The sequence below is a fragment of the Podarcis raffonei genome, chromosome 3 (genome assembly GCF_027172205.1).
Source record: "Podarcis raffonei isolate rPodRaf1 chromosome 3, rPodRaf1.pri, whole genome shotgun sequence".
NCBI classification, from domain to species: Eukaryota; Metazoa; Chordata; class Lepidosauria; order Squamata; family Lacertidae; genus Podarcis; species Podarcis raffonei.
In genome coordinates this window covers 107165894-107193511 of record NC_070604.1, presented here as the reverse complement: position 1 = coordinate 107193511, position 27618 = coordinate 107165894, and the positions used below count along the sequence as shown (strand labels likewise).

The 27618-nt window shown below is 41.0% G+C and overlaps 1 protein-coding gene across 8 annotated transcripts in view; it reads left to right on the top strand.

Moving 5' to 3' along the window:
- Positions 1–26354, top strand: part of BCL2L11 (BCL2 like 11) — a 94609-nt gene extending 68255 nt beyond the window's left edge. For 6 of the 8 annotated variants that reach the window (XM_053383473.1, XM_053383474.1, XM_053383480.1 and 3 more), the window contains 2 exons: positions 15106–15218; positions 26069–26354. In XM_053383473.1, coding sequence (XP_053239448.1) covers positions 15106–15218; positions 26069–26158 — 203 coding nt within the window. In that variant the 3' untranslated portion in view covers positions 26159–26354. The remainder of the gene's footprint in view (positions 1–15105; positions 15219–26068) is intronic. The other 2 variants (XM_053383481.1, XM_053383476.1) reach the window with 1 other exon arrangement.
- The last annotated feature ends 1264 nt before the right edge of the window (positions 26355–27618 follow it).

Here is a 27618-nt window from a genome sequence, read left to right as displayed (position 1 = left end):
GTTTGGAAGCTTTCATTTCCATTTGAGATGAACCGCAGGCTGGCTTGCCATGTCACCTAAACCTGAAAAACTGGTTAATATTAACTATGGTTTGCTGGAACAAGCCAAATTCAAACCATCCATTTCAGATACTGTGGTATGAACTTCTTGCAATGACAGGGAGTTGGGCTAGGGTACCTTTGATGTCCCTTTCAATAATGGTTGAAATTAACATCAGTTTAGGGTGCAGATGTAATGCTAACTGGTTAACCTACAATGGAAGTAAAAAACTGCTGTCCTTGCAGCATACAATAGCTTATCCTCACGGTTTTGTGTTAAATGTGCAAATTCTCCCAGTGGGATGTACAGATCACTTAAAGCAAGGATGTGTGACCCTCCAGTTGGAGGGTCTTCAGCATGACCAAATGGTCTGGGATGATGGGAGTTGGAGTGCAGCGGCATCTGGCAGGCCGCCAGTTACTCATGTCTGTCTGACTTAGATGAGGGAAGGGGGGGGGGCCGCAGAAGCTGTTAAGTCCATCCTGTGCAATATGCTTCAGCATGGTGGGTTTCTTCTTTTGAGTGCTGAGGTAGCTTGGGAGGGGGGAGAAATAAATGCTCCTTTTTAATGATACTTTTTGTGGTCTAATTTTGTGTTGTACATCATTGAACCAGTGATTATCAAAAGCTTGAAGCACAGACATGTTCTTAAGTTAGTATACTGCCAAGTGCGTATATACCTTTTAAAATGGTTTAGCTCAATATTGCAGGCATGTTTATCTTCCCATTTTTACCATGGAAACTGAAGGCACTTCCTGAAAATTCCACCAATCAGAATCTAGAAGGGAGAAAAATCCCTTGTTTGCTATAGCCTCTTACTGCTTTGATATTTTAAAACGTATTGGAGCTTAATTTTCCGGCTTAGCTGGAAATGTAGAACATTCAACAAACTTGGGAAAATACCTATGCAGCCTATTGATTAGTTGATAAGGTGATGACATTAATAAAGGTGGTGGATTCTCCTTCATTGGAGGTTTTTAAGCAGAGGTTGCATGGTCATCTGTCGTGGAGGTTTTAGTTGAGATACTTGCATTGTAGGGGATTGGACTATGTGATCCTTGAAGTCTAGTTCTACGATAAAGCAGAATTTGTGTGAAATCTGCTTGTAACTTGTTTTATAAAATTGCTGCTGAACTGTACAGAATAGTTGTTACCATTTCTGCACAACACAAGAGGCTTTGTTGCCTTTTAACATTTGTATGATGGGTAGAAATTCAACAGAGGAACAATGCTTCTTTCCCTAGTTTGGAGATCAAGTGGTGGGGGAGAGCTGACTTGTTTAATCTCCATCCGTAGCTGTTTAAATACTGTACAGAGAAGCTGCAGGGTTGGATGGGGAGAGGTGGTAAGCCTAGGAAAGAATGAAGTTAAAATGTGAAAAGGGACTTTGTACACTATTGGAAGGCAAGCATGTAAATAAACATTGCTTCTAGCAGCATATCTCTGGTGTTTATTTTAAGGAATTTATATGCTGTTTTTCATCCGGACTTCACAAAACATTTTTACATAAAAGCATGAAAGCAAAAAGCATCAACTAAAACTATACAATAGAACAGCAAAGTGATGCTGTTATGGAGAACTTTTTTGAAAGCTAGATCTCTCCTCCTTTCAGGGCAGTGTGGTTCCTGAGAAGCCCGGCAGTGGCAATTTGAGGAGAGAGAGCCCACCTTGCTTGGAACATTGGGAGGGTAGATGGCGTCATTGTTTAAGTTTTACCAGAAATGGGTGCTACTCTGGACTTCTTACTTATTTAGATTTTATTTCTATATATATTGAGGAACCAGGGAATGTGACTGCAAGTGATGAAAATGTCAAAACATTAGTTTTATAATATATGGATTACCTGCTTAAACTCTCCTCCTAAATGGCAACCCAGCCCAAAAGTCTGAACATTTTTGTGGCAGATGGACAGGAGGATTTAACAGCCTCCTGAGGGAAAAGAATTCCAGAGTCCTGGAGCAGCTACCCAGAGATGCCACCTGGTATTCCTGGTGACTTGGCTGATATTTGATCACTACACAGATGTGTTCAGCTTATGTATCAGTGGTATTGTAGCACAATCCTGCACATGTTGCACAGACCTAAGGAGCCAATGGAATGTATACCTCTGCTAGTATAAATGGGATTGCTGCTTGAATCTTGTCCTGAGCAAAAGAGTTTATAGTTCCTGCATTCCTTTTTGCAAGCAATAGATTTATGCTGCTGCTGCTGCTGCTGCTGCTGCTATTGTGCTGATGCATTAGCACAGTCCTTCATTGGTAAGTGAAGACTACCAAGGGAGATTAAGTTCTTATTTGGTGCCGCTTCTGCCTCCTTCACATGTACAGTGGTACCTCGGGTTACATACGCTTCAGGATACATACGCTTCAGGTTACAGACTCCGCTAACCCAGAAATAGTACCTCGGGTTAAGAACTTTGCTTCAGGATGAAAACAGAAATTGTGCTCTGGCGGTGCAGCGGCAGTGGGAGGCCCATTAGCTAAAGTGGTGCTTCAGGTTAAGAACAGTTTCAGGTTAAGAACAGACCTCCAGAACGAATTAAGTTCTTAACCCGAGATACCACTGTACTTAGAATAGAGTAGGAGGTGAGAATATGCCTAGTCTCCTATGCACATCAAAAGGCTATGATCCCAACTGCCTGTGGTGATTGTGCTTGGAGTTGCCACATCTACCTTGCTTCTGCAACTTCTATAATGTCTATCCATCTGGAACCTTATATCATGCTGCAAGTCATACATTTGTCTCCCCGCCACCTTACCTTCCTTTTCCCTTCTTGCTGTGGGCATGAATGTGAACTGCTAGCTGAACCATTTGTATGTGTTTGTGAAGGTGTGTCAGAGTCACTTATCAGTTTCTTAGCAATAAGATGTGCAAACTGGCCATGACTTGGTGGCTTCAGGTATCCAAATTTTGTTTTATAAAGTGGGAAAGCAGGTGGCCTTGAAAGTGTAGTGTGACAGACCTCCATTTCAGATGGAGGTAGTGCACATTTTGGTTATTGTTCTTAGATTTTTCCTGTCTGCAGCTAGATATCTTTTTGTAAGTGGTGCTGCTTTGACAATAAGGGTTGCTCCTGATTGTTTTTTGCCATGTATGCATGACAGATCATGCAGAATGAAACATTCAGAATTCACTAGGCAAGCTAGCAGCACACCTGCTACGGCAAGAAATCTGGGTTCTGAAGCTTAATCCTATGGCCTTTTATGATGACCGTATGCATAGCAGAGATTTCACTTTGTATATGGTTTCTTCTCTTCACTACTAGCTTGTGAAGTTTTTTTTTTTTTTGTAGCTTCAGGCAAAGTTTACATCTCAGTTTACAGTGATGAAGGGGAGGGGAAATTTCTGTGTTGTGCAGTTTATGTAACCACTTCCCTTTCTTCATATTCCAGGTGAAAGTTGATTTTAAGTTTTACTTGTTTTCAGTAGAAGTCAATTTGTTTATATGTCAATTTAAAAAAGTATAGTATTTGTGAAAAGGAGACAAAACTGCATGTTAAACAGTCTGTTTGAACAGTAAACTTGGATATAGGCCATTGCAGTACAAAATAAGTACACAGTGGTTACAAATGCGCAAAGCATTTTTATGGATCTTATTCACGGGTTTTTTTGGTATTAGTTACATTGCCCTGAAATAAAAAAGGGTGGTGGGTGGAATAAAAAATGGGTTAAAACAAATAGTAAAATGCCCTCTAAGGCCCTTTTAGCATTATTTATTTGTTTGTTTGTTTGTTTTGATATTATTGCAAGTTTCACAAGCTCACCAGAAGAGAATGCTTGGTTTGGACAGAATATGCAATCTTCAGAGATATTTAGATTGCTGTGAGATATTGTTGTTTATCCTAAAATATACTGCCATATATAGCATTTCCTTTGCGTTTGAGAAAGGAAAAAAATCTTGCTCTTTAATTCTTTTAGAAAGTCATGAAATGGACACCATTCCAAACATAATCTCATCTTCCTAGAAGTTGACTTAGAACTAAGTCAACTGAAGATTCTTTCGAGCACAGTTTAGAGTACAGATTGAGAGCTGCTATTCTGTGAACAGAAGGGCTCATTTCATTTCTGAAATTCATTCTATTCCAGCAGGCTTCCCAAAGGATGAAGTGGTGATGGCAGGTGATTTTCAACTATATCCACTTGTCCTCAGTGGTCTCCCACACTGGTCTGAATGGTACCCCAGACGGCTACAATTTTTTGGGGGGGGGCTACAAGAGGAAGGAGAAATTGTTGAGAGTCATCTCTCCTGTTCTGCCTATAGAAGAGTCCAATTAGTGGAGTTCTGCTCTTGGCAACTCTGGATTCAACCCATTATATAGTTGAAGTTCTCTGGAACCATAGCAGCTAAGGCCTTGATTGTGTAGATCAAGCATCCCCAAACTCAGCCCTCCAGATGTTTTGGGACTACAACTCACATCATCCCTAGCTAACAGGACCAGTAGTCAGGGATGGTGGGAATTGTAGTACCAAAACATCTGGAGGGCCGATTTTGGGGATGCCCGATGTAGCTACTACATTTTAGGGTATAAGTTCTGTTTCATAACTGAGTGGATTCTGAGATTAATACCTTTTAGGGAGGGCAGAAGTATGAATGACTCATGCATCCTCTTTTTGGAGTTCTGGTGTAACATTTGAAGAAGGAAGGTGCACATCTGGTGCCCACATCTCACCGGGGGAAGAGATGTTTGTTTGTTTTTTGTTTCTTTTCTTTTCGGATAACATACTTAAGGTTTCTAATATCTGAATTACATTTGGGTGGTATCTTCAGAAATGTGATTTATTTAGATTAGAATCCATGAGAAGGTAACTCAAACCCAACATACAACTTTCACTATGATACTGCTCTTGTTGTACCTTAAATTCTGTTTTACTTGTCCTTGATGTGATGATTCTTTTGTTTAGACTGTACCACCACACCAGATTGCCAATGTGCATGCTTCTTCATACCAGTTATAGACTTGGTTTCCTTGTTCTCAGTGCCTGTTTTTTTTCCTCTGGAGCAATTTCTTCTTTGTGTGGAGGCATAGTTATGTGAGCTACTCTCTACCTTCAACCTTAAGTCAAACAGGCTAGACACAGCTGTATCACTTTGGTGAGAAGCAAGGTCTAAATGACTGCAGCAGCATGGACAGTCCTTTAGGTAGTGGTTTTTTTTATTATAACAAACAAATAAAATTTTATCCTGCTTTTGTCCTGGATTGGGATTCAGGGTGGCTTACAAATAAAAATACAAAACACAGATAAAATAGAAAAGTGATAAACAGAAAATACAATCATTTTAAAGCATTTAGTCACTAATAATATTCAAACCATATAAAAACAAATCTTATAAAAATAAGAATAACGACAACAATATGAACATCACAGCACCAGACCTTTCTTTAAAAACAGTCATTCCCTAAAGGTCTGTTGGAATAAAAAGGTCTTCATGTGCCGGTGGAAAGACAACAAGGAGGGAACCAGTCTTAACAACTCTAGGAAGAGATTTCCGAAGGCTGGGAGTAGCCACCAAGAAGGCTCTTCAAAAAAATCTAATGATGGGCATTCATATTGTATAAGCAAGCTGTTTGATTTCTTTTTGTCTGCATCATGTACATGCAGGCGTTCTTACATATAATTTTTTCTACTGGGTGTTTATTTTTATATAAAAATTAATTTAAATAAATAGTGGGTGAATCGACTGTCGTAATTTGCTTGCATGAGTTACACATTCTGTTACTCCTTTGAAATCTTGGGTGGTAGTCAACTAATTTTACTCTAGAGTAGGCCCATTGAAATGAATGAGCATTACTAAATTAGGCTCATTAATTTCGGCCTGAGTAAAGCATGGTTGAATACCACCCCTATTTTCTTCAGATTTAAACTTGTAGCATGATATTGTCCAAAGGTGCTTTAGTCTCCCCCACTTTACAGTATATTTTTAAAATCTTTTTAAAGGTAAAGGCCTTTAAGAGGCTAAGGAAGTGCTCCTGCTGTGTGCTTTCAAGATGGGGCTGGAAATAACCCTTGCCATGGGGGCAGCAATTGGATTGCAGCCAGCATTAGTCATGCTCTGAGTAGACCCTTTGAAATTAATAGTCATTACTAACTTCAGTGCACTATTTTCAATGGGTCTACACTGAGCATGACTGACTTTGAAAAAAAACCCATAATTAATATCTTTTGTACTGGAAACAACACTGCATGAGCACTGTAGCTTTTACCATTAAGTTTACTTTAAAGGTTAAAGCTTCTTTGAGTTACCTTGCATTATTGTAAGCTCACTAGGACACCCACCCCATCCATCCCACACATGCAGACTTTGCAGGTGCAGAAAACAATATAACTCATAATCTTGGTTGGAATTACTTTAATATTTTGTATGTTGGATCAAAGTCAGGTCTTTGCTATATAGGAGGTTTGAACATAGTAGATTTGACACATGAACTGACTAATTGTGAGTTTCGGCAGCATCTCTAATAAATGTGTATTTTTCACTGTTCCAATAAAGGAACTTCAGCTGATTTTAATGGAATGCAGCTTGCATCAAATATAGTTGTTGCAGTGTTTTCCTTTCCCACTCCTGGGATGCTGCTGCTACACTTCCTGGAGTTCACTAGAGGTCCTTCTGACTCCAGTCCAACATGTGCTGGCAGCTGGAAACAGCCAACATTTTGCTTGCTCCACAGGCAGCTAAATGACCTCTCAGCCAACTCTCCTGCTATTTCTTGCTCATTCTGTGCTATTCTGTGGAGAAAACCAGGGAGGAGATGGCGTGAGGCGGAAAGTGGGTTACTCCCTGCAAGTGGTTTGCTCAGCTTGCCTTAATATTCATCCATATTTAGCCTGCAAAGAAAAAAAATGCAATGTTTTTCTTACCTATTTTAAGACTTCCATATTCTACAGAAAATTGAATGGTTTCTTAGTTGTGAATTTGGGGTGGGATTGATATGCTTAGTGATGTGTTATTTGAAATATATGTCTCTATAGCTCTGGAAACAAATAATAATAGGTTGTGTCTGGGACCTGGTCTGTAATCGAATGTAGTGAAACTAGAAATCTTGCTGCAATTCTGGGTGCATACGGCTTAGAATAATGAAGCACTTAGTTGAACTAACTTTATTGCTAGTGATATCTAACATTCTAAGTTCTTGCCTTGATGTGAGAACTTGCTTGTGTTAAGTTGTGTGGGAGAATCTATAAAAAAGATGTGGGCATTTATGAAGGCTTGAATAGATTTTAACAAATCAGTGACAACTGGCATTTAAACACGTTTTCAATTTGACACATAGAAACGGGAGAAAATGTTTTTCCCCAAACAATATTGCTGAAGTGGTGGTGATTTTGAACCGCCTTACACTATCATTATTGTGCTTTAAGGTTGGTTTCAAGTAGTGTTTGCAGAGAAAAAGTCCTTTAGAACTTAACAAGAAGTGTGAGTTGTTAGTTCCCGCAGCAGTTCGTGGCTGCTTCCAGAAGCCTTGGGATTTTGGTAAAAGTGTGACTCTAGAGCTGGACACCATTTATGAAGAGAAGTAAGTAATTTAAGGTAGCTGGATATATGCTGCAATGTCTTTTTTTGACATTTTTTTAAAAATGCGGGTAGGGCTAACTTGGATTCATTATGTATCTGCAAAGATTGAGGAAAACTTTCTCAACTTTTTCTGAAGAAATGTATATTCACATCTTTGATACATCTGTGCTGGAATAGGGCAGTAAACATCTGTTTGTTGATAAAAAATACATATTTGACAGAATTCTGTTTACATTGTATAGTACAGCTTTGTATGGTATATGAGGTTTTTTGGTATAGACTAGTTTCATATTGATACTGTGCTGTCAACCTCAACTGCACAGAAACTATGAGTCAGGCATTGTATGAAGATTTGTATATTTAGTTTCTGTGTTGCTAAAGGCACTCTAGTCTTTTACGGATGTTCTCAGCAATTTCATGATTTAAACACTTTTTGATTAAGTGAAAGTTGAGATTCTCTGTTTCCAAACAGGGACTTTAAACCAAATATTGCAGGTATTGTGATGCAATATTGCAATATTATACAAACAATAAGAATATGATGAATATTTACTTTTCCTATTTTGTGAGTAGCTATTTGAGATAAATCTAGAACACCGATGGAAATAATTCTGTTGGTAAAGGAAGTAAGCAATTCATTTTAGAAGCATAAAGAGCTCAGCTGCGTTACTTAAGATTTATGGCTTATGGCATGTTTTATGTGCTGTCTTCAATGTGACTACATGAATTGTCATATTCACATGAACAACGTCAAAGTCTTCCTGACGTCTTTTATTTCTCTTCCAAGAAGCCAACACTCCACTGCCTAGTTTACTTTTTTCTGTGTTTTAATGTGAATGCCAACTGTGTATATATTTTAACACCTCCTCCCAAACCCCCCCCCCCCCCACATCTTTGGGTCTACACTCTGAGCTGCATAGAACTTCTCTTCTTTAATACAAAGAGCACAAATGAGCTGTCTACCACTTCCCTATTGGAGACTCTCATGTAATGTCAGTAGTGCCTGATGGGTGTAGAACATCTGCACTTCCTTTTAGATGCTCAATTTTATTCAGGAATGAACCCATATTGGGGGCGCAAGGTCCTGTAAGCCTGTTTAGATGCATACTGCTCACCCTATTCAGTATCAGTCTGTACTGTGCACTACTGCCAAATCTATGAACTTGGAAATCCTAAGCTAGCTAGCTATCATCATTGAAAAAACATTTGTCCCTTTTGAACCTCTTGCATCCGTTATAAACCATTTTGATGATGTGTGCAGCTGCTGTGTGAGAGTAACATCATTGCATCACCAGTGTAATGGCTCTGATGATGCCCTGTCTTGTTCATTTGTGCTGGCACAGTTTCAGAATTGAACAGTTACACCTGAGTCATTTTGCTGCCAAGCAATGAGTGCTTGTAAAACGCTGTCGTATGAGTATCTTTGTCAGCAGAGGAACATTATGTGGTAACAAGGGAGAAAACCTCCTCTGTGGTGGCACCCTGAATACCCTCCCCATAGATTACAACTGGTGCTGGACAATATAATCCTTTCAGCACCAGGTGAAAACCTTTTTTAAAATTATTTACTCAGACATTTTAAGTGTTGGTTATGCTATTAATTAGCTCTAGGGGTTTTTTTAGCTGCTTCACAGGCTATTTTATTGATTGATTTGTTATTACTGTATATTATCTAGTTATGACGAGTTTAGTCATGCATTTTGCACAATGCCCTGGTATCTGTAAGGATGAAAGTTGAAACCCTTTAGAAATTAACTTAAATTTGATGGCCAATGTTGGACACTCAGTACTGGACTGGGTAGATTTTCCTGAGCCAATCCCATTGAAATTAATGGGTGATATTCAGTGTTAGTCACTACTCAAAGTATGCCTGTTAAACTAAATGTACTTGCACATCTTAAGCCCATTGATTTCAAAGGGTCTGCTCTGAATATGACTTGGTTATCACCCACTGAGAGCTGTGATTAGATACCTGGGAAGCTGCCAGTGTGGTGCAGTGGTTAAGAGCAGTAGTCTCGTAATCTGGGGAACCGGCTTCGCGTCTTCACCTCCACATGCAGCTGCTGGGTGACCTTGGGCTAGTCACACTTCTTTGAAGTCTCTCAGCCCCACTCACCTCACAGAGTGTTTGTTGTGGGGGAGGAAGGGAAAGGAGAATGTTAGCCGCTTTGAGACTGGTTAAGGGGAGTGAAAGGCGGGACATCAAATCCAAACTCTTCTTCTAAGTCTCTCCAGTGGAGATTGTCTAAAGCACAACTCAGGCTCTCAAGATCTTGCATGGTGTGTCTTAAGAGACAAGTGATGCGGAGTATGCATGTTGGGCATCCTTGCTCTGCAGCAGTGACTGTATATATTACATGTAAAACTTTTGTATAGTAATACTGAGGGAACAGAACCTGCATCGTTTGAATATGGTTTCAGCCATGTGTGTTTCAAGTGGATCATATTAAATATGAATGTTGATATTGTATCTCCACTTTGCGTTAGCTAAATGACTTGATGCTACTGATCGTAGATCTTGCAGTACCACAGAAAGTTCTTTATGAAACCCTCAGATTCATTTCACTATTAACCACATGAAACATTATATTAATTTCTTTACTTCCAGAACCTGTCATTTGAAGTCAATATAGGTTTTTGATATGCATGCAGTCCCTTAGGTCCCATGACACACTTAGATTTCTTAGGCTAGTTGGACAATTCTGCTTTTGTGTACTTATGTGAAACTAACATCTTGTCAAGTTATGAAGAAAGTCTAAGCAGGTGGCTTTTCAGGAGAAAAGAACATCTTTCTTCCTGGAGGACCTTGGTATGTCGAGACTTCTGTGTAATATGCAAAATGGGACTTGCCAGTTTTGAGTGTTTGGTTTAGAAGTAATTTTCTGCCTTTCTTTCTGATATAGAACTTCGCTAAGAAGAACAAACTGTTCTTGCCAAAATCTTAAAAAGCATTGTTATTTTTCTAATAATACTTGACAATTGGGTAGTTTTGCAAAGGCAGTTGTTGGACTCAGTCTCATCAGCTCCAGTCAGTATGGCCAATCACTAGGGCCATGTTGTAGTCCCCAGTGTCTTTTGAAAGGTTGCAGTCTCCCCATTCCTGTCCTACACCGATCACTTCAAAATCGGCACACAGAGTAAAATGCTAAAAGGTGTGGATCTAAGCGTGGCCAATAAAACACCAAGTGTGCACAATTTCCAACAAAGAAATTACTATTGCATAGGAAACCTGTTTTCTGTGTGAGAAACTACTGTGGAAATGTTGCAGCACATTTTCCAGTGCAAAATGGCAATGGTGCCTTCATCTGAGCAATATGAATTTACCCACGTACCTCTTGGCTACTCATAAACAGAGTATGGAGTGTGGTGGGGAGAATTTGTCTGAAATTGTCCATTATTTGTCAGGCTGCTGAGGCACCTATCTGTATATTTCCCGCTGGCAGAGTGAGATTATTTTTGGCCAAGTTTGCTATAAGATCTGGTTCTGCTTGGTCTTGTGGCAGGAAATGCTAATGGGTAGTTAGATGTCCCTTTTCACCACATTTGTGGCTCTGTTTAGTGCCTGTCAGCTTTGCCAGTTGAATTTTCTGCCTCGGGCATCAAAGTGTTTTAGCTGGCACTGGGTGGCAATGTGGGGTGTGTGTAAGTTACATACAAAATGCGGTATCAGAATTTGCTTGAGTGGCATTTGCAGTTTGAGATTTTCCTGAGATTTTTCTTTGTACTGCTATGGAGTGAAATGGATCTGGGCCATTTGGAATAGGAATTTGAGCATTTGTTGTGAAGAGTATGTGTTCTCTTTTTAATCTTTTACACTTTTGCAGTAAACTCCCCCCCCCCATCCTTTGGAATAGATTTGGGGAGTCAGGGTGCGGGGGGAGTTCCATTGCACAAGCCTAAATCCTTGGATTCACCCATGTCCTCTCCATTATAAGCCTTTGAGAACTGCACTGATTTCCATAGGAACTGTGTGACTAGTTTGTGGTCCCTCTACATTTGTACATTTGGAGTTACAGTGGTGCCTCGCAAGACGAAATTAATTCGTTCTGCGAGTTTTTTCGTCTTGCGAATTTTTCGTCTTGCGAAGCACGGCAACTGCACCTCTTCAAGCAATGCACCCTGGGTATTAACGGTTTTAAGAAAAAGGAAACAAATTTGCAAGACGTTTTCATCTCGCAAAGCAAACCCATAGGGAAATTTGTCTTGCGAAGCAACTCAAAAAACGAAAAACTCTTTCGTCTTGCGAGGCATTCGTCTTGCAAGGTACCACTGTACCTGCTCAGGTATGCTTTGTGATGATCAAATAAGAGTGAAACAGTTTAATTTTGTGTGGTGTGGGAACAAATACTATTTACTATTATAACGTCATCTGTGGAGAATTCTCTTAAGATTTGCTATGGCAATATCAATGTTGTTGGTTGGCTCCCCACACTTGTCTTTTAAAAGGTCTAGAAGATTAGGAGCAGAGTAAGCCCAGTATTGCAAGGACTTTACTGAATGAAATTCAGCAGCTAAGCAAGTGAATTGGGCCTGATGCAAAGTCTGTTTTGAAAACCGATCGGGTATTTCACTACTATAATGTGAAAACAATACATCTGTAAGCCAAGCAAATGTTAGTCTGGCTCTGAAGTAATTTTTCCATACAGATTGAAGCCAGGCGCATTTGCTTAACGTTTTCACTGCTCTGCTAGCTTTTGATTGTTTTGAGATTGGAAGCTATGAGTATTCCCTTATGATCCCTTTATGGTTTTAATGCCAAGTTTGCGGAATACTTTGTGTAAAAAGTGCTGTCATGCTTGCTTACATTCTCATTTCATGTTGAAGAGGGGGTGGGGGAAGTCAGGCTAGGTTCATAGAACTGAAAAGCACTCAAAAGGTAATCCCACCAGAACCCCTGCAGTGGTAGTACTGTGTTGATTGAAATAATCTTGGATAGATGTTCATACAGTCATCTCAAGCGCTGATATTTATGTGCCGAAAGCTGTTCATTTTGCTCTCCAAATTATGTGGTATTTCTTGCTGTACATGGTTAGCATTAATATCTGCTGCTTTAAATTAATAATGCTTCCTTGTGTAACACGTGCATTAGAATACACACTCTTATTTGCTTGATTAAGGATCATTCTTTGTAATGTCACTGCTGAGGGATACTACTTCGAGCCAAATTACATTACATACCCAAGTTCCCTTCATAAACAAAGGAGTGCTGAGAGTAGTGGACAGAATTTGGATGGTGCTCTAATGTGGGGGGAAGAGAGTAACAGGGCAAGCAGCAGTTTGGGTTGTGTGTGACTTTTAAGTTGGGAAATTGAACTGACTTGGGGCTTATAGTTAACCCATGCTCCCTGCACCATAACTGCTACCCAAATCTCTCACATAAATGTCTGTGCCCATCCATACATGGGAAGCTGCATTTTGAAGGAAAGAAACCTTATAGTTTGGCCCTAAGGGTCCACAGATCCTAAAGCGGCTTTTTAAAAAAAGCTAACAATTTTTTTCTCCCACCTTATGCACAAGTAAAAAACAAAAGATACCTTGTTCAATTGGAAAACTGAATATTTCCTCATTGTGCGCTATGACACTTCGGTGCAGTTAATCATGGGTTCTGAAGTGCACATTGCATTCTCCTTGCTGAAAAAGGATTCAAATATTTCCATTTAATATTTGGTTATAGAGAGGCATGTGTTCATATTTTAAATATACAGCTGTAGTCCAACCTGAAAAGTGGCTGTGTGACATAAGGGCCACCTTGGATGTCAAAAACATAATTACATATAAATCCCTCACGTGTGTGTGTATGTCTGATTTAAAGTGCAAAAGGGGCATGTAGACATGGGGTATGGAATTCCTCCCCTCAAGCACAACTTGTCTCTCTGCATTTTGTCCCCGGATGCCATTTTTCTCTCACTCTGTCTCCAGTGTGGGAAATTGGTCTGGCTGGGAGAAAAATGGCTAAGGGGGAGAGGCTGTGTGAAAGCAAGTGGCAGTCATGTGGAGAGTTCTGTTACTCTCACCCTTGGGCACATAAAATCAGAGAGCCCCCTCCCCATCTTCTACATAACTCTGGCAGACCCATGCCGGAACGTATAGACTGGTCCGTGATATGATATGCAGTGAAGCATTTTCTGTGTGTGTCTGGTAATCTTTCTGTCAGCTTTTCTAGTACCGTATACTGAACACAAGCTGAATGACCCTCTTGTTCCCTCTAAGTGAATTACTCCTTGATACTGAAGGGCCAGTGAAGGTATTGGGCAGCGATTCCATTTTGCTTCATGCTTAATGACAAAAGCATGAGTCAGTTACTACACTTAATATTTGAGGCGAATATTGACTGTTCTTGTTCATGTGCAAAAAATTGAGCCAGGGGAGGGGGAGAATGAGGTAATACTTATAGCACCAGTGACCAAGCGGTGCCCACCAGAAATTTCTGTATTTCAGCTCCCATCATCCCTTGCTATTGGCCATGATGGTTGGGAGTTGAAGTCTAAGAACATCTTGACCGTGTTAGTTGATGTATTGAAACTTCCCTTGCCATTGTAAATAGGAAAGGCATGCAATGCACTGCAATCACACTTCATGCATTCCCATTTTGAATACTCTTGTTAATTAGATCAGTCTTTTCCTTTTAAAGTGCAAGGTTATGCACACATAAGAAATTCTTGCTTTGGTTTGAACTAGGTTGTCCCTTCTACTGCTCTGTTTACATGCTTTTGAGATGTTTGTGGTACCTGTCCTATGAAGGATAGCATACCATCAATGTGCATGATGTACAAGAAGACCAGTTCCTGAATACCTTATAAACCTATTTGACACTGAGTTGAACATTGTATCAGAGCCCTACAAGAGGCAGAAGCAAATCTTGCTCTTGCATTTGAGAGTTGTACTCCTGTTACTTTTTATAAGGGGCGCAGAAGGGGCCCACCCAGTGGGGTGGAGCCACAACACAGCTGTGTTGCTGTGCTTACCAGGAATGAGAAGGGGGCAGGGAGGTCAGTGCATTGTGGGTGCTTTTGGGCAGGGGTTCCATGGTACTTGATGACGTGGGAACACTTGGAACTGCTTGTGGTAGATTCACCTTTTGCTTCATGGTTTCTGTTGAGGGACATAATCCTTGAATATTGAAATTCTGATCAGATTCTGATTCTCATTTGTAAATCTATGTGTTGTTACACGCTTTCACTGGATGTTTTTGAGGGTTTGCTGTTCTATGCAGCTCATGTAAAAGTCTTAGAGAACATCAGTTACTGTTTATCTCTGGGTGGGGAGGTAGCATAAGAAGGCCCATTGGCAGTCAGGGATTTAGTAAGCAAGGAATTGAAGCTTCTGATGCCATGGTAACTTCAATGTAAAATATAATCCCATGCTTCTTCGTGATTAGCTCAGTGAAAAGTTTTCAGGGTCTCTTTAGAGCTGTCATTCTCATTCTTGTAATTCAGTCAGAAAACTAATGTAGAACCTTTGGATGCATGCATGTGAGAAATTGGGAGAGGGATGGGGGGAAGTATATTTTGGGAATTTTTAAAAGCATTTGTTTTTATGTCACTTTGATCCAGCTTACAGGTGGCAGTCACGGTCAATCCCTGAAGATATACGGCCAGAAATATGGATTGCACGGGAATTACAGCGCATTGGAGATGAATTTAATGCTTCCTACAGTCCGAGAAGGGTAACTTAATTTTTTAATCTCTTTGCTGCAGCCCTGTATGCCCAAACGGGTATTCTTATTTTTGGCAGGAGAAAGCACACACAACAAAGGTGTTGGTTCCTTATTCATAAAGGTGTCAAACTGCACCACATGTGCCGAATTTGCAGAAAGCTGCAGCCTGCTTCACCCACTCATCTACTTATAAACTGCTTGCTTTTTTTCTTCCTGTAGCACATCAACTTTATTTGTATTAATTCAGGTCTAATATATCCCACATTCAAGGAGCTTGAGGTGAGTTCATGGGCCCCTTTGTGTGTGTTTGCAGCAGAGTGTTGATAGTGGCAAAGTCCCTGGTTGGTGGGTGCTGGCAGTCTTTCTGGGGACACTGGGGGTGCATCATTCTCCTGCAGCCTTTGTATTTTCTGCTTGTGGGTTTTCCTGCACTGATCTGAGCATTCACTGGGTTGTGCAGTCATTCTGCTGGGGTAGCAGCACCATTTCTTCTTCTCTCCTCAGTCCCCAGTGTAACATACGTATAAGATTGCCCTGCCCAGGCCCTATTACTCAACTTGATGTACTTGCATGTTTACGTATTGTGACTAGGAGTAAAAAAATTGCACCATAATGTAGAAATTCCTTATCAGTGGCATTCAGAGGGATGTTTACTGAAAGCCAGAACTGTGTGTGCACATACTGGTGTTCTTTCCAGTTTTCATTCAGTACCAATTGAAAGAATCTCATAAAGCTACCTTTTAAGAAGACCCCCTAACTTTTAAAAAAGCAAACTATGGTTGGTTTTACTGAAAAGCAGTTGCGGGAGCTTGCAAATTTTATCAGAGCAACTGGGATGGGGTAGGGTGAAGAGACTTCTTTGTGGGGCTTTATGTCAGTCAAAATTGCCCTTTGCTGCTTTTCTTCCCTATTAAAGTATGGCAACTGTTTCTGTGTTTCACATAGATACTTTAGTTTGACCTGGAGGGCTTTGTCAGGAGTGTGGCTCCCAGCAAAACATAACAAGAGCGGGGAATGTATTGCCATTTCCCTCTGTTGTAAAGTTTGGGATATTCTGGTGTACCTTATAAGTATCTGTGCAGGGAGGAGGGAATGAAACTATTCAGTCAGCTCAGTGACAGGTTAACTTCGATAATCAATAGCTTTGATATCAGAAACTCTGTAAGTTCAGTGGTAAAGGCTGTGTGTCTTAGTATAACAGCCTTCCCCTAACCTTGTGCCCTCTACTTCCATTACAGCCATAGGCAAACTTGGCCCTCCAGATGTTTTTGGCCAACAACTCCCATGATCCCTAGCTAACAGGACCAATGGTCAGGGATGGTTGGAATTGTAGCCCCAAAACATCTGGAGGGCCTGTTCTTGCCAGTGCCTGTTCTATTAGCTCCAGCCAGAATGGCTGATGGGAGTTGTAGTTCAAAACATCTGGAGGGCACCAGGTGGAAGAAGGCTACAGTAGAAAAACAAAACAGTCAAAATGTTTGCAGTAGCGCTGTATTGAATACAACTCTACACTTTAAAATCACAAAGGAATTCAAAGTTGGGGAAGGGTATATATTTACTGTCTGAAGGAATAGTAGGTAGAGCTTAAGAACTGATTTATTTCTTTTCTTCCCAATACTTTTGTCCATATGGTGGTTGAACTTTTGTGGTCTACGGTGCACTTTTATAATTTTGTGAGCAGTGTGCCAGAGGAAGTCTTCACTTTAAATAAAGGATGCATATCTGTTGCTAGCCCTGCTCCAGCAGCTTATTACTGGAAAATTAAGCAGGTAAAGTGTTTTCCTGGTATGGAAAGGAGATGGTGGGAAAAGCTTGAACTGCCAAGTCTCAATGTGCTTGGCAAGGCCAAGTGGAAAAGTTGGCAACCCTTTGGTAGTTTTTGGTAAAGGTATGCTTGGTTTTTAGTTAAAACTTGGAGGAGACGCCACGTGTGTTTGATCCATGTGCACCAATGCCTTGCATTGGCTGCTAGTGCTTTTGGTGAGTGGTAGCGTCTCCAAATGTGTAGATTCCCTGCTACTGTAATGCAGCTGCCTAATGATCACAATTCTGTGGAATTTATTTAATATGGGGTTGCCATACATTCAGAATTTCCCGGACATATCTGGAATACTGCAGCTGCAAGCAATGTCTGGGCAGAAATTGGTGAAATGTCCGGATGTATGGCAACCCATGGCAGCAGTGACATTTTTGCCAATTTTCCTGAGAAATATGGCAGCCCTATTTAATACATTTATTTATTGCGCTTCATTTGGCGGTTCACAGAATTTGGGCTACAAGACAGCATTCTGCTTGCTTTTAACTATTGAGAGCCAGATACTTCATAACTGTCCTCTGTGCTTTGTTACTGGAAGCAGAAGGACGACACTAACTTTGCAGACAGGGAAGGACTTAACACAGTGCTTCTCTTCTGGGCATGTACAGACATGTCTATCCCTGCAGTAGTCTGATTCTTCTTACTTTATCAGTAGTGAAGAGATTACAATTAGTTTTATTTCAGCAAAAGGAACCATTTGTTCAGTAACGTATAAAACTTTGGGATCTATTTTTCCTCTTCTTTTTCTGTATGTAATGAACTGCTAATTCCCCAGTGTGCAGTGCAGTGACCTCCTTTCCATTACCATTGCACTTCTTGTGTCTTGTTCTGCCTGTCTCATGAACGGTGCAGTTCTTTTGCCTTTAGACAGTGTTGCCAGACCTAATAACCTGACTTGGAAGTGCACATGTTATTACCACAAACTGATCTGTGGCATCAATAGTGACACATCTCTCTCTTTCTTACTCTCCCTCAGGGGATATAGAAGATTCACAGTCTAGCATTCAGTTAAAGATTCTTGTGCTTGCCAGCTGAAGTGACTGCATGGTGTGGGTGGCAGGGGGGGCATGTTCCGGATCAGTAACTGGTTAAAGATCAGGAAACAGAATAGGAAATAAATGGACAGTTGTCACAGAGGAGGGCTGTAAGAAGAGGGTTCCTCCAGGGATCTGTGTTGGAGCCTGTGCTTTTTGACTAGTTGAAGTTAACTATCTGGAGTTAGGGGTGGGAAGTCAGGGTGCCTTTATGACATCACATTATTCAGGATTTTGACCAAACTGCGGGAGGCAGTGGAAGACAGGAGTGCCTGGCGTGCTCTGGTCCATGGGGTCACAAAGAGTCGGACACGGCTAAACAACAACAACAACAAGGAGCTCTATAAGGAACTTGCAAAACTAGAAGAATGGGCATAAAAATGGCAAATGCTGTTCAGTATAAGCAAGTGATGTACAATGGAGCAAAAAATAAGAATTCCTAAAGTCACAAATATGCTCAGGGAATCTGAAGTGGCAGTGACTGATGGGGAACCTTGTGGTCGTGGCAAAGATTTTGATTCAGCATGCAGCAGCTGTGAAAATGTGAATTTCATGTTAAAGACCGTTAGGAAACGGGTTGAAAGTAAAACTACCAATATCATGTCATTATGCAAATCTATGGTACAACCACAATTTGAAATTCTTTGAACAGTTCTGATGGCCACACCTCAAAAATGATAATGCAGAACTGGAAAAAGATTCAGGAATGGCAACCAAAATGATCAGGGCGTGAAGCTATGAGGAAGATGACAATGTCTGCAGGTTTTTAGTATTAAAAAAAGGCGAGTGCAGGTCTCATAATAGTCAAACCTGGAGTCATCCAGTGAAACCGAATGTTAGGAGAATGAGCGCAGACACAAAAGGATGTTATTCTTCACACAGCACATGATTAAACTATGGAATTCAATACCACAATATTATATAGCCACCAGTATGGATGGTTTTGGGGACGCGGGTGGCACTGTGGGTTAAACCACAGAGCCTAGGACTTGCCGATCAGAAGGTCGGCAGTTCGAATCCCTGCGATGGGGTGAGCTCCTGTTGTTCGGTCCCTGCTCCTGCCAACCTAGCAGTTCGAAAGCACGTCAAAGTACAAGTAGATAAATAGGTACCGCTCCGGCGGGAAGGTAAACGGCGTTTCCATGCGCTGCTCTGGTTTGCCAGAAGCGGCTTAGTCATGCTGGCCACATGACCCGGAAGCTGTACGCCGGCTCCCATGGCCAATAAAGCGAGATGAGTGCCGCAACCCCAGAGTCGGCCACGCCTGGACCTAATGGTCAGGGGTCCCTTTACCTATACCTTTATGGATGGTTTTTAAATGGGCTTGGACAAATTCATGGAGGGACAAGGCTATCAATGGTTACTAGCCATTATGACTAGTTCCAGTGCCTGAGGCAGTATTCCTCTGAAATCCCGGTTGCTGGGGAACATCTGCATCTGGGCTTCTCATGGGCATCTGGTTGGCCAGTGTGAAAAAGATGCTGGACAAAAATGGGCCTTTGGTTTGATTCAGCAAGGCTCTTTCTTGCAAGGAAATATGGGTGAGATGAGATACCTAATCCTCCACCCCAAAAAACTATTGGGGCTTGGTTGTGGGATGGGAAAGCTCCCAGGGGACAAGGAAAGAAGGGTTAACCTGCCAGCTGCCACTTTCCCCCTCCAGATGCCCCTGTGTTATTTGCATCACTGGTTAAACCAATTTGAGTGATTTTCCAGGCTGCAATTTTCAGCTTAAGAAATATTTCCTCAATAGTGTTTTGCTTCCCGTTAGCTATTTGTTTTGGCTAAACTTCTCCGGCTGTTTAGTATGTTTTATATTTAGCTCCTTCCCGTTTTTCACGCCTTTATTTTGGACTATGTAGCTTTTTTGCTCAGCTGGCAAAGCTTCACACACCTGATTTGTCACACATCAAAATAACGTGCAGAAGGGGTGTTCCGTAATGAACTGTTGTGATGAGTCATTTGGTTTACATATGAATTGGGTTTTAGACAGCTTTTTGGTTTCCTCATTCATATCTGGAAACTTGAGTAGAATGTGCTGCTAAATGTTACTACTGATAACAATAGTAAACTCACAGGAGACTTCAGAAAGAACGAGTGGCTGTCAAGGTCTGTTTTTGTTTCCTATGCACCTGCTTCCCTGGATTGAACTTGCAGATTGTTTTGATTTGGGTATTTCTTCATTCCACTGTTGTGCCAGTCCAGACACTTGTATGCAGAGGTGATTAAGGCCCAGAAGTTAACTCATGGGAGGCTGCTTACTTGAGAGAATTGCAGCTAATCCAGTCGGGTTCTAAGTGCATGCTTCGGCTCTCTGAGAACATCTTTAAAGTTCCTCAGTGACCATGGCAAATTCAGCATAGTCTGTATGAGCTGAGACTAGCAGCACATGGGGACATGGCAGGAGTTAACCTAATTGTAAAGTCTGAAAACATATAGTCTTGCAGTAACCTTGCACCAGCGTTTTGGAAAAGTACAAATGATTGGGGTTTATTGGAGACTACTTTGTTGCTTAGCAGTTCTTTTGATATTTTTTTTTGTAGTAGCCATCTTACTCGACTCTCTTATTCCTTTCCTAGTTGCCTATGTATGCTCACTGCTACATATTGGCTCTTCTTTCTTGCCACTTGCTGCTATTTCAGTCTATTGAACTATTAATTTAAAGCAAATTAAATATATTGAAAGACTGAAGCCTTCCTTGAACCCAGGACTTGGGACATGCCTTGACCTGAATTTTCTTAGGTAGGTAAGACTTGAAGGGAGTAAAATTCTGCTCCCAGGCCATGATTTGTTTGACCGAGGTCATCTGTAGGCTTAAATTTGCACGTGCTTTCGCCTCTATCTCATAGTGTTATAGAGGGCCTCTGATCAGCCACCTCCTGGGTCACACAAGCATGCCCATGTACAGGGAAGATCTGAGGTTAGATTTTCTTGATGCAGTTTCTCTTCTGATTTGATCTGCCTGCATGGCTACAGACTTCTTGCTTGAGCAAGGCAAATTAAGTGTTCCTCTTTTCTGTAGGGCCATCACAGGGCCTGAGGGATCCATTCTAAGAGAGAAAGTAACTCTGTGGCCTTATTTTCGGAACTGCTTTCTTACCCATCAGCGACTATTTTTCTTTCATTTTACTTTTGTATACAGCTGTGTGGAACCTCTTCCTAATATTGAGCTAGAATTGGATCAGCAAAAACCATCTCAGGATGGTTAAGCAACTTCCAAGGTTTCCTTAAGTTCAGGTTTGTGACAGTTTCCCCTCCCTCCCTCTTTCACCTGCCTGGAACCTGAAGGATAGCTTCACTCTTCTCTCCCTCCCAGAGCCCCAGCTTTTCTTCTTAGTTCACTTCATTAATAATACTATTCTCAGTTTGTACCAAATTTAAATGGCGGCCTCATTTTCTACTGCCAAAGTGAAGCTCGATTTTCTAGCATTCTCTATAGCAGAATGTATAACTGCTGCAGTTGTATGCATTTTTACTTGGAAATAAATTGTGCTGTCTTCAGTGGGACTTAGTCCATCAGCCAGAATTGCAAACATCCACTGATTTTGACTTTACGCAGATGTGTTGTTGTTTTGTTGCACTTGAGTGGCTGTATTTCTGGTGTCAAGCGCAAGACAGACTGGAAATATGGTCCACCTGTGTCCTTCTGTCTGTGTCCCCTTAGACTTCCAGCTTGTAGGGTTGATCTCTCAGATAGTGTTGGAATCATTGGGGCTGGCTTCTCGGTTCTTTCAGGAAACTTTGGGTCTTTTATTTATGCCATTTCTATCCCTCCTGTGTTTTATGGAATTCAAGAAGACACACTTGGAGTTCTCAGGCAGGATTTGACCAGTTCTAGCCAGTCCTGTTTAACTTTTGCAGGGTTGCTGAATTACATGCTTCAACCCATTCAAAATCTCTTGTGAGCTGAAGGAAAGAAGGCTAAAGGAGTGCAGAAAATGTATTAATCCAAAATAATAATTCAGGATCTCTTGTGCCAGTCTTCTGAATCTTTGATCTTTGTGAATCTATTAGTTGTCTGTCTTCTGTGTGTAGCTACATTTTGCACCAGCCATTCCCCTAAAGAAGTAGTGAGTTGGGATTTTGATCTGGTTCTGACGCTTATACAGGTGGTGACGGTATTCACATGGTGGAGAAGCTAGAATGTCCTCTCTTCTTTGCCATGCATATACAGTAAACATATGCCACAGGCACTCCATATCTTCCCTGTTGTTTTTGGGAGGGGGCAGAGATCTCATGTATTAGACGTCTCTGCAGAGCATTATGCCATGATATATGCCATCAAGCGGAGGACGGCATACTCACTCTTGCATCTTGTAGGGGCTTTCGGCACCCCAGTATCAGAAAAGGTGTTGGGGTATTATTTTGCTTTTTTATTAACAGGTTTTCTGTGTGCCTTTTAAAAATAGTATTTGTATCAGCTTTTGGTAGCATCCCTGTCTTGTGGCTTCCCACATGCTGAACTTCACGGGTAATCATATACTTTTCAATCTTTCTGCTTCCTTGGATTACCCCACTTAGGGATGCCTGGAAAGGGCTGCCATCTCTGTCCCGCAAGCACACACACAGCAACTTAAAATAATGCCTTTATGGTTTTGAAAATAAACTTATGAAGGGCTAATTATGGAACAATCCCATACATTTGAGATAAAAATCACAAGCTGTTGTTAGAGTGCCTCTACAGGAATTGCAGACACGAAACTGATTTCCTCCCATCTTGTTATGCAGAAGTGGAGGGGAAGTGCCTTGGTCTTATCGCAGTCCCATTATGTCAGGTGAATCAGGGCAAGGGCTTGGTTCAGGCAAACTCGGCAGCAGCTGCCGCTGTCTTGTTCAGCCTTTGGAAATGTTAGCAGGATTCTTTATGCAGCTAAACTTTTGCTTAGCTTGAAAACCCAAAGAAGTGTCTTGTGGCATAACAGTTGGCCTTAGGTGAGTCGTAGCTCCTTTTGGCTTTTCCCAAGTGCTCTTCTTTCATGCTTTTTCCCAGCTGAAACATGGTACTAGCCTCTGGATTTAACATACACAGAGTGGGTCTTACGGCACTTTAGAGTTTTAACAGTGGTGCCTAATGAAGTGGGTTCTAGCCCACAAAAACTTAAGCCACAACACATCTTATAAGGCGCTGCAAGATTCTTCTGCGCATGTGTCAATGTAGCTAACCCTCTGAACTGGTCTTCTAAGGCTCCCTTCTACACATGTCTGTATGGTTTCAACCATGTGCACCATACATTTGCCACATGTGCCTAAGACATTATTTTATTGTATATGTAAAACTTTGGGCCACCTTGCACATTACATTTCTATCTTGAAACAATGTTTTTTTTAAAAAAAGGAATAGAAAGTAAAATTACTAGCATGATACACCATCTGGTTAGCTTCCTTGTTTCCTTCAGGCTGTGGCGCTTACCTAAAGTTGAGCGCAGTCAACATGTTAATGTGACCCGCCATACTTTGCATTACGTGGCTGCATCTTTTCTAATATATCTGCTTGCATATTTTTATGCCCCAGACTGAACCAACTAGTGTTTACACAGGTGGAGTCACTTGAGAATAATTTAGAGGTTCACTAGTTCATTAGCTCTGGCACATATTGCCTATAGCTTTATTTAGGCTCTTGGCACAAACGACGCCAAATCACTGGTTTCTCAGATAAATTATAGCTACCAGATTTCATCCTTTGGGAATCTCTTAACATTTTCGAGAGTCAACAATTTGGACAATGACACAATTATACTCTGAGAATACCATCCTGTTTTTGGCTTCCCCTTTTCTCCTTCTGTGTGTGCTACCAGATCTCATAAATTATATACCATTTTGTTTCTTGTAACAAACCTCACATAAAACTTAGCGACAGTGAATTAAGCAGTGTAGAACAAGATTAAATATAGCGACAGTTGCTCAAGTCCCAGCGCTGAGGGTGCTTAAGCATTCCACAAACAGATTTCTTTACTTCTAGTTACAAGCATGTAGAAAACTGACAGCCAGGTGGGCAAGTGTGGCTAGTTGCTGGGGCGGGAGTGGGGATTTGTGTAGCAGGGTAGGTGAGCTTCTCATGAGTGTTCCTCTCAGCAGGGCAGGGGCTGCATTGGGACAAAGGGTGGAATGGCAAAATAGTCACGGTAAAAAGGAATAAACATGGGTCTGTACACGTGTTTTTCTTTGCTAAGTGCTATCTCCTTGAAAGCTGGGGCGAGGAGCCTTTGGCCCTCCAAATGTTGAAGGGTGTTGGGAGTCCCAACAAGAACTGGAGGTTTCTCATTCCTGCTTTAAGGCATGTTGTGTGGCGCTGTCTTTGTGAGTGTATACTCAACTCAGGAGACATGGACAGAAGCTATCAGTGCCTGTAAATGGTGGTGGAAAATCTAAAGTGCAAGGAGAGGAGGCAAACCCCAGACACCCTGGTATCTAATGATGATTTTTTCCATGCTTTGCTGAGTGTCCCCCAAGTAGATCCATTTCTCATTAACAGGATGCATTTCTCTTACACCCCACATGATTACGAAAGTCATTTGATCTCAAATGCATTTACATGGAAGGATGTTCCACTGGAATCAGTGGAATGCAAAAACCAAGCAGAGGCATTTTGATGCTGTTGTTTACACTTCTACCTTTTGTTGCAGCCAGAGGTGCTACTATCAGATGTTTATAAGTGGACACAGTGTTGCTCCGTTGTGTATGTGGCATAGATACTGTTTTGGTTAGAGATGGGCAGCACCCTCCAATTTTTGCTTTGTAGCATGAGCAGACTTAGGGGTGTTGCCCCTAAGGCAGAGGGAGGTACAGCCCTTCAACTTTGTTCCCTCCTTGAAGTCAGCTGCAGCTCAATGCCAGTTCCTATTTAGATAATAAATTCTCACTTTTTAATGTTAAAACAAGCGGTGTTTTATTATTAATACTCCTATTAGTAGCAGTATTTATAGAATACTTCCCCCCGAGTGGTCAGAACACTTTGCATATGTTGGCCTGGTAATCCTTGCGACAATTCTGTGTGAGAGGCCAGTGTAATATTGAGAGGGGGGGCAGGTCATCTGAGGCCACCTGCCTCCACTGAATTCATGGCTGGGCTGGAATGTGATCTTGGGGTTTATAGCTCAGGCTGTTCAAGAGCTTATGTACTGTACTGACTGGTTCACACAATGTGTGTACAGTATATTGAACTAGGTGCTAACACGGGGTGCTCAAATTTAAAAGTGTAAGGACAGAACTGCTAAGGGGGAAAGGACACAGAGAAGGAGAGAGCAAGCACGTTTCCATGCTGACAGGTGAGAAAAAGCAGTAAGTTCTGCTCATGTATTTGCATTTTCATTTAAAGAATTGCTTGTATCCCACTTCAGATAGTTTCCCAGAGCAGCAAACAGTAAAAACACACACACCCCAACTCAATTAAGGCAGACTATCAGAATAAAAGTAAATACAGCAAAACACAGTGTGTGTCAAAACATAAAACAAGTAAAAGCCAAATTCATGTCAAGACAGCATAAATCTTAATAAATGCATAGCAATTAATACAAGAACAGGATTCCTCAACTTGGCCTTATTATCCCCATCTAATCAGCAGAGGCTAATTTTCACATAAATAACATTGTTAGGTCAATAAATATTAAACTTTTATGTCATGTAGGCTGCTTGTGATCACATGCACATATGCTGTTATCTCCCTTTTCAAACAACATGATAGTTCTTTTGATTACAATGCACAAGTTGAAGTGTGGCCAAGTAGGTGATGCTAAACACCCAAAACTCAAATAAAAGCTAACTGGTTGTTTTATTATCTCACTGTGTACAGAACATCAATCTTAGCCACTTGAGCACCTGTCAGAACGACTTGCAGTGCCAACATATAACAGTGCCATCATGTCATGCTTTGCCCTGGCATAGCTTTTGCAGTTTCCTATCCTAACTGTGCTAGCATAGCAATTCCTGTGCTTGGCATATAAATTCGGTAATTATTACTGCCAGACAGGAAAGCTTCGTGAATTAAAAGAACTTCTCATTTCCTCTTGCAGGGTTTCTTGGATTACCAAGCAGTAAACCACCAGATCATAATTTTGCGCCTGTTGCATTACATCGTCCGCCTCATATGGAGAATGCAGTGACTAACGCACCAAGAGGCAGCTTGGGATTGTTTACTCGTTTCCAGTGACAGCAACCTTGAACAAAATGTCTTTGGTCTCTGGGTGCAGGTAACAGGCCTTTCTTGACCCTGGATACACTCAGCAAATGAAAAGGAGCAGAAGGACTCCATATCAGGCGGTTTGGACCTCTTTGTGGTTTGTTTTTTTTTTTTTGTTTTTTTTTTTTTTTTTTTGAGGAAAGCAAGTTTTTTAAATGGATATTTGGAAATGGACCACCTTTTTAAGAAACAGGATTTCATCTGAAAGTAGAGCTAACTTTGTTTTGTTGAAAGTTCTTTAAAAAAGAAAGAAAAGAACCTTGCTATATTGCAGCTTTCAAGAAAATCATTGAATCCTGTTCTCATTTGGAAACTTGTGGGTTGCTATTATACCGTGCAACAGAATTGTCTGAGCCAGCTACTTTGTAAAGCTGTCTTAGTTTTTATATTACATACTTCCTGTTCAAAATCTTTCCAAGCAGTGAGAAGACAGACTGGTAATTTCTGTGCTACCTAAAATTCACCTATCCTTGTACATTATTCACAGAAGAAGTTTGGGGTGGGGGTGGGGTGGGGAAATACATCCATCTGCTGTTTAAGCACCATTTTTAATCTTCTGTTGGGTGAAGCAGTTGCATCTTGCAGCCCAGAAGGAGAACTCTTGAATTTGCTTTGGAAGTTGAAATTAAACTGTGAAAGTTTTAATGTTCCAAATAATGTCACCAGGTTGCCTTTTACAATTTTCTTCCTTTATAATTTGTATAGATAAGTGTGTATTCTATGACATATACTGAAGGTGGGGGGAGGGGGGAATGTAGCAATAAGTCATTGTATGTGGGTGAAAGCAGTTCCTATGCCTGTGCAATATTGCCCAAAGTTGTTAGCAACAGGGTCCTACTGCATAATTTCAGGCACTGTTTTGATCCTCACTTTGGTATATTTCTCTTTGTTTTTTTAAATCCAGTCTTTGCGTTTTGTTTTGTTTATTTTTTTAAGCACTCTGGATTTTGTTAATTGCTGCCTTTGTTTTTAAATAATATGAGATGACCGAGCAACCATAATGTGGAATGTAAAAGGACTACTGACTCGCTGCCTGGGTTTGAGGTCAACAGCAGCACAGTATTCAGAGGGTGAAAACTCCAACAAAAGATAGAGCAGGAACAAATTTTATTCCAGAAAAAAAAGACCTTTTAACAAGTGGCACCTCATCCACCTCCCTTTCCTAAGGTGCCAATAGGTGATTGGCTGCATTTATCTAATATGAGTTAGCTACTTTGTTTTGTGATGTTCCTTAATCAGGGCTACTTGTAATGTGATGAGGAAAACAAAAAGCTGAATCAAGGGCAACCTGCTGCAAATAGCTGAATTGTGCAACATATTAAATTGTGCAGGTTGTTTCTGTAAGCCATAAAGGGGAGCGTAAGGATTGATAATTCCCAAACT